The following is an 8098-nucleotide window of genomic DNA, read 5'->3' as shown; positions in this document are numbered from 1 at the left end:
ACCCTTTATCGTATTGTACATATGGGAGACTAAACCTGTAATACCCTGCCTAGGGAATTTAACAATAAGATCTCTTACCGGTTGTATGGCCCCTCTGCAACAGGCTGGTCCCTGTGACTGACTGGCAGGATGGTCCCTGTGACTGACTGGCAGGATGGTCCCTGTGACTGACTGGCAGGATGGTCCCTGTGGCAGACTGGCAGGATAGTCCCTCTGGCTGGTCTCTGGGTGCAGGAATGCAGTGTGCTCTCACTCTGTGCAGCAAAGTAAAGTGGAACACAGGACAGAAAGAAATGGAACGCACAGTTCCATTATGCTTCCTCTTCCTGTGTACAGTGTACACAGAACAGGTTCTACCCTCCCAACACTATACTGTTTCTATTAGCCCACAGGCCTGTCATGTAACTGTAGCCACGCCCCCAGCACACAGCCACTTCCTGACCTCGTCTTATCAGCACTGTTTAGATGCCACAAGAAAGCAGTCTCAATCAACAAAATATGTTGATTTACTGCCGTCCAGGCCAAAGGGGTGAGTGGGGAGGAAGGGCACCTGCTGTGAGATGCTGCGTCTGGGAGCTCGGCTCGGCGCCACTGACAATAGCTGACAGCCAGCTGAGTGAGGAAGGGAGGAGGGAGGAGGGAGCAGGACTTCACAGACAGTTTGTCTGCCTGTCGGACGGAGTTTGCTAGGGGGGGCGACCGCCCCCATCGCCCCCGTCTCTATCCGTGCCTGGTCCACACACTTAGTAACTTAAACAGTAATGCAGGTTTATTTATACCCCTTTTCCACTAGCTTTGAAAACACGGGTAATGCGTGGGGGAACGCATTTACCCGTGTTTTTTCCTAGTGGAAACGGCCCCCCCTGCAAATTCCCGGATCAAGGGATCCGGTAATCCTACCCGGGTATCTTGCCGGGTTGAACACGTGTTCAACCCGGTAAGCTGTGTAGTGTGAACGGAAGCCGTGTCGATGCGACACGGCTCCCGTTCACAGTGTATGGAAGGGCGGCGCTGGGAGATCATGTGATCTCCCAGCGCCACCCCTGCCGCGTCACTAGCAGCGTCACCAACCCGGCAATATGCCGGGTTGGTGAGCGCTGTGGGAAAGGGGGCTGTAGCACGGGTTGCAGCCGTGTCAGGCTCCCGGCTGTGACCCGTGCTACAGGTGGAAAAGGGGTATTAGTGTACACAGGTGACTCAAATGTAACACTGATAGCAGTAATCAGGAGCCCATATATCACACATGGTAACAGCATTAGGTAATGGTGCTTATCATAACGTCTCTGAGGAAGCCGCTGACTTGACTAAAGGTGGAGAAACGCGTAAGACATCACCTTCTGTGTCCGGTACCAGCACCTTTACACGGTGAGCTCACCCTTTACAAGCCCTAATGTGGATACTCCGGATATGGCACCACTAATGAGCTGAAGGCACCAGGAGCCGGGAGATCGTCCCTTTGCCCATTTGGGAGCTTGGGCTAACGAACTAGGTGATATCTAAATACCATTGTGCATTTCCAATTACTACAGATTGCAAACCTTGATTTTATCCATTTACAACTAACATTGCTCTGTTACAAAAATTGGACTAAGAAGCTGATAATCTCAGTGCACTGAAAAAGTTACTAAAACAGCTGATTATAACTGCATGAAGTCCATCTTCATTAGGACTAACGAACTATTTGTGCATGATTACTAACCAGTTATTGCTATTAACAGTTTTTTTGGCATGTTTGCACATCTCTCCATATGCACATACAGCTTGTCCATTTAAAACTGGCCGGTATTTGTACACTTCATTTTAATTGTTTCTATTAAATTACACACTCTTTTATTAGCGCTGTTGGGTGTCTGTTTGTCTTGTGTTGTTTAAGGGTTGAGTATTCCCTTTTTAGCAGCTGCTTTAAGATTGGTGTGTTAATTATCATTATATAAACATTGGCTTAAAAGTGTTCATTGGCCCAAATCAGCCCTAAGCGCTGATTTTCGTTTATTTTTTTAAACCCACTATTTGTTGGTTCAGTTTGAGGCTGTATTTGTACCCTGACACAACACTGTAGACTTAGTTACCTTACTATTATGCTGGTTTTGGTTTTTATTTTTTTGATCATATTGTGCTAATGTGTGTTTGTAGTGCCACATCACAGAGCATTTTCTATATTGCATCTTTCATTAATTACATTACATTACAAAATGAAGATGTGTGTGTTTTTGCTTGTTAGTGTATGTATTTGTAATTGTGTCCTATGTCTGTGTCCTGTACATTATTTCCTGTGTTGCACTTTCCATAGTGCATATGGCTATTGAGCAATGTGTGTGTTTGTAATTTTTTTTTGTGCGTAATTTTTCCCCCCCATAAATAAAGAACCATTTTTGTAAGATGTAATGTTTATAAAAAAAATGGGTGGATGTATCAACAATAGCATGAATAAATGAGTTATTTTATTTGTTTCGTGATTTACAGTGTTGAAAAAAAGCAGTACTTGTCATCCTACAGTCACTCCCATGACATCTGATGATGATGACGCTGCGGAAGCAGGTAAAGTGTCCATTGTAGTATAGGTTATGTTTGTAAAGGAATGGCCATAACAAAATTACACTTTAAATACTAGGTCCATCAAAAGAAGTCTTGAGCAGCAGAAGGCGGACTCCTGTACCACACCAAAAAATAATACATGTGCCAAAAAAGAAAGCAAGGTCTGACGTCCAGTCCCTACCACAGCAGGCTACCCCGCCACGAAGATTGTCTACAGTTTCTTTGGTCCCACCACTCCAAATTTTGGACACACCTCCAAGACGCCAACCACACTCCCCTCATCTTGATTGTGAGTAAGAAACTGTAAAAAAAAAAAATATTAGTCATCTCGTAATAATCCATTTAATTAGACTAATTATCTCAAAATCCAACAAAATCTGCGATACTTACCGAAGTCACTAAAACATCAAATGGAATCCAAGCAAAATGGCCTTGTCCACATCCAGTAAAGATATGTATGTCCACTTCAGCCATACAGTAGCAGATTGTGTGGAAGATGCTGCAACATAAACACATGTGTAAGCTTGGCAAATAGTAAAGTTGTTTTCCTCAATTTCACATGTGTGTTTGTCCTAACATTGGCACCAACATGCAAAAACATTACTATGTTTTTGTTTTAGACACTATAAGGCACCACATTATGGTTTAAAATGTGTTTTTATGGTGGAGTATGTCTGATCTACCATACAACTCATGTGCTTGCTTTCACAATGAAGTAACCAGACACATTTGCCACAAACAGGCATATGTATGTATTTAAGTTATGAGTGATGATGTTGCTATGCTGGATATCTGAAAGCACCATTCAAATACATGTGTTCCATGTTTATTGCTTTGTATTAATTTCTCTAACGGCAAAATAATTCTAATTCCAGATTCTAGTACTGGTACCAGCATCCCTACGCAACAGCAGCAACACAGTGACATGGATGAGACAATTATTTTACAAATGCAGCCAGTAATCGAAGGAATCAGCCACCCAGCACCTGTGAGTACACCACCACAGCAAAACACACCACCACCACCACAAGACAGCCCAACAACACCAGTAGCACAAGGCCCTGATCAAGTGTTTTGGGACAGTTGGGCTACACAGCAGACCAATAATCAAGATTGCCTGCGTAGGCAGACCCAAATTTTTTCAAGCCTACCTTCTCACCTCAGAAGAATCAGCAGAAATATCAGTCGCCAAAATGAACCAACCATGAGAATTGCCAATACCATGAAAATCATGCGTGCAGACAATACACATGTCATGGGCAACTTACAACGCATAATGGAAGAACAGCACAGACAACAGCAAAGCTATATCAACATTTTAGAAAACAATCAAATGACCAATGAATCTATCACCAGAATTTTAGAAAATCAAAATGCAGCAACACGTGAACTCAATGCCACCCTCACTAACCTCAATGAAACACTCAGATCCCAGCACCAACAGCAACCAAGCAGCAGTTCTGGTACGACTACTCCAATTATATTGCCAGTGTACTCACCACTAAGGCGCTCCACCAGAGCATGCCAACACGACAGTGGTAAAGGCAAAGGCCAGTCCAAGCAGCCACCCAAAAAAACATAAAAATTATAGAGACCGATTTCTGTAGAGAAGAAAATAAACACAGTTAGTAAGTGTATGATTGTCAGAATATATATAACACTTAGCACCTAGTAAATTTTTACATCATTAATTATAACTGTTACAAACAACAACAGGATTTTTAGCATCACATTTATTCTTTAACATCTTTGATTTTTTTTTGGATGAGGAAAATGTTCTTTGAGCTGCACATTGATCTTAGCATGCAGAAACAATACCACTTGATTATCTAATTAATATTTCTTGATTCCAATCACTCTCATATCCTGCAGACAGACTAATTGGCAGCCATGCAGATTAATCCATGACCAATACAACTTACAATGTGAATTTTAACTCTTTTACATTTCTTCTCTAGACGACATTACAATAATAACACAATTGAGTGTGCAAAGTTTCCTAATATGTTGTCAACAAATTTAGATAATTAATTCCCAAAATGTTTGACATTATAGTTGTGCCATGTTTGTGTGTGGTAAAAAGGAGTAATCAGATTCTAAAACATGATGCAGAACGAAAGTAATTGGAAATATTTGATTCAAACAAATAATGTGTATAATAATGGATATATGTTGAAAACTGTGTATTGACTTACAAATCTGCAAGTTTACTCCAGCAAACATAACTAAATCAATTTTTTTGGATGAGACTAAGTTTGTGTCCCTTAAATCCGATGGAGCATCACACATAGGGACACATGTATTCCTCAAGGATAACATATTATATGTGGAGAAGTGTTACATTAGGACATAACACACAGTCCTAAAGTAAATAACATATTCAATTACTATCTGGATTATGTGTGTTTTAAATAAATTACAATTAAAAGTTTTTTAACACTTATCCAGACTTCATGCATGTCACTCATAATCTGATGTTTAGTCAATTTAATTAAACACAATACACATGCTGCATTTGTTTTGCATAAAGCAAGGGTATGTTTGTATGTGTCAAGGAGACAGACACATTCTGAGTATTGGTTTTTAAACGAAAAATGTACAAAATATATTTAGGCTTACACAACAAATGAAAGAAGCAAAACATACCTTAAAAATAACTATTTATGAGGTCTTGCCTAACCTGCCTCCCTACATCTGTACTCCAAGTGTCGCCAGATGTCTCTAATTCCTCTGCTTGCTGGCTGCTTTCTTCATCCTCCTCGTCATCATCAACATGTCGCAGATGTTGTTGCAAACACATGTTATGAAGAAAGCAGCAGAACACAATTTGAGTCACCTTCAAGGGACTCTACAACAAAAGGCCACCAGACTTATCCAGACACCGAAACCTAGATTTCAGCACACCAAAACATCTTTCTATCACATTCCGCGTGGACTTATGTGCATTATTGTAATTGTGTTCAGCAGGGGTATCAGGTCGGGACAATGGAGTTAGAAGCCAAGAGAAACAGCCATATCCTCCATCACCTGAAAGACAGATATAGTAATGTGTTTCATGTTAAGATACAGCAACACATAAGTAACACGGTGTATTTTGCCGTAGTATACAAAGTCCTACACATATCAAATTACATACCCAGCAGCCATCCATCTGGCATTTGTCCATCCTCAAACTTATCGAAGAGGGATGACTGACTGAGGATGAAGGAGTCATGGCAGCCCCCATGGTAACCAGCAACAATACTCATTATTTTGAGATTTGCATCATAAACCACCTGCATATTTGTGGAGTGGTCTAGATGTCGATTAGTATATATGTGCTGCCTTCCCCTAGGTGGTCTCAGCTGAATGTGTGTGCAATCTATGGCTCCCAGCACATTGGGCATGCCAGCAAGCTCATAGAAATCTACCCTGACGGTATGCCACTGAGACTCCTGGGTAGGGAAGCAGATTGAGGCATCGATGTGGGGCTGCAAAACATCCAACACCTGTGTGTATATTTGATAAAAAAATGAAACTGAGATTTTATGACATAACATCATTACTGGCCACTGAGAGTAATTAAAACAAACAAAAAACAGAGGAGGTAGTTAGGTATACATCACCTGTGTTAGTATTCTTGAAAAGGAGGGCTGTGAGATTCCAATTACATCCCCAGACCCAGCCTGAAAGCTCCCAGTAGCCATAAAGTGCAACACAGCCAGGAGTTTGTGCAGGCCTGAGACAGGGTGAGAGCGTGCTGTCTCAGGGTCTAGGCCCAGTTTGACAAGGTCATACAGACGGAAAATGTTGTTATGATTTAGACGGAACATCTGTATGAATGACCCTGTCATTGGACAATACATTCAAGTTTAAACGCCCCCTAAAAAAATTAGGCCTGCGCAGCCTCCGCGGAACCTGTACAACCTGCTGACCATGTTAAGTTCTTGGCCCTGGTTACTTACAGGCTGATGTCTGAGTCTGAGGAATCCCACAGCACACAGAATATCACTGCACCATAGTCCTGCAGCCATTTCTGAGTGTAGGTTGTTTGAAATAGGCCTAAGATCCTTTTATAGGCATCCTAATTCAGGTGTGAATGATTTGTAAGTAGCAACACATGTAAACATGCCTGAAAAAACGAATCGCAAAAAATAGACCGCAATTGATCATTCAGAGACTAACACCCAAATACGGATGAATAGTACATTCACGTGTTGTATGAACAAACAGCCGTGTTTGACCGATGGTCTATTCATTCGTATTTCTGAACTTTGCCGTCAAAACCATTACGAATAGCCCAAACACTGCCGAGATTTGTGCTTAGTACAGTCCTGTGTTGCCACTTTGAAAAAAAAACACAAATCAGACAAACTCAGATTTTTAGTAAATATACCCCCAGGACTCTGGGGGGTCATTCTGAGTTGATTGCACGCTGCCGATTTTTGCTGCACTGCGAACAGGTCTCTACTGCGCATGCGTATGCACCGCAATGCGCACGCGCGACGTATGGGTACAATGCGGATTGTTGCCGTGCTATGGATTTAACGAAAAATCCATATGCACAGCCGATCGCAAGAAGATTGACAGAAAGGGGGCATTTATGGGTGTCAACTGACCGTTTTCTGGGAGTGGTAGGGAAAACGCAGGCGTGTCCGGGCGTTTGGAGGGCGGATGTGTGACGTCAATTCCGGTACCAAAAAGACTTAAGTGATCGTAAGGGCTGAGTAAGTTCAGACCTACTCTGAAACTGCACATAATGTTTTTACAGAGCTCGGCTGCACAGGCGTTCGCACACTTGCAAAGCAAAAATACACTCCCCCATGGGCGGCGACTAAGCGTTTGCACGGCTGCTAAAAACAGCTAGCGTGCGATCAACTCGGAATGACCCCCTATGTCTCTTAGTCTCTGTGTATGTCACACTTTCCTCACTCTCTCTCTCTGATATGAAGGAACAGGAAACTACATCATATAACTCCGCCTCCGAGTGACTCATGGCACTAGAGGTCTGACACTAGGGGATGCACCCATAGACTGATACAAAGAAGGAGACAGGTACAGAGTACACCATATCCTAACACTCGCCCTTGCTCAAGACTGTCTCTGGTCACAAGTTTAAAGAACATGACATTTTAGCAAACAAATCAATAAAGTCACTCCTGTAACCAAAAACATAACGTAAGGCAAAAACAGTAAGAATAAATCAACATTTAACCATATCCTAGTCCACATTCCATCAGGAATGTAAGTAGCAAGTGTGATGACAGTCCACACTGACGGACTTGTTTTCCACCAACTCACAATTGAAATGATGTCTTATAGCAATGTGCTTAGACTGTCCATGATGCTTTGTGCTACAAGAAAGATCAATTTATGTTGATGTGGTAAAGACCTAATTCGTATAAAGTCTCTCTTATTCAAAGCGCTTCTTTTGAAGTTTCTGTGAGCGCCATGTACTCTGCCTCTGTTGTACAAAGAGCAACTGTGGGTTGTTTCCTACTTGCCCACCTTATGGCTGCACCTGCTAGTGCAAACAGGTATCCAGTATAAGAATGTCTATCATCCTCATCTGATCCCCAGTCAG

The 8098-nt window shown here is 42.1% G+C and overlaps 1 protein-coding gene across 2 annotated transcripts; it reads left to right on the top strand.

Moving 5' to 3' along the window:
- The first annotated feature begins 1036 nt into the window (after positions 1–1036).
- LOC135058822 (bromodomain-containing protein 4-like) lies at positions 1037–4891 on the top strand. Of its 2 annotated transcripts, XM_063963863.1 has the most exons (4): positions 1037–1489; positions 2464–2538; positions 2612–2824; positions 3411–4891. In XM_063963863.1, the coding sequence occupies exons 2-4, from the start codon at positions 2505–2507 to the stop codon at positions 4115–4117; spliced, it is 954 nt and encodes a 317-aa protein (XP_063819933.1). In that variant the 5' UTR covers positions 1037–1489; positions 2464–2504; the 3' UTR covers positions 4118–4891. The 2 variants fall into 2 exon arrangements, with proteins under 2 accessions (XP_063819933.1, XP_063819934.1); XM_063963864.1 differs by lacking the exon at positions 1037–1489 and having other exon boundaries at positions 2413–2538.
- Positions 4892–8098: the final 3207 nt, after the last annotated feature.

Source organism: Pseudophryne corroboree, chromosome 1 (assembly GCF_028390025.1).
Source record: "Pseudophryne corroboree isolate aPseCor3 chromosome 1, aPseCor3.hap2, whole genome shotgun sequence".
NCBI classification, from domain to species: Eukaryota; Metazoa; Chordata; class Amphibia; order Anura; family Myobatrachidae; genus Pseudophryne; species Pseudophryne corroboree.
This window is presented reverse-complemented; position numbering and strand designations above follow the sequence as displayed.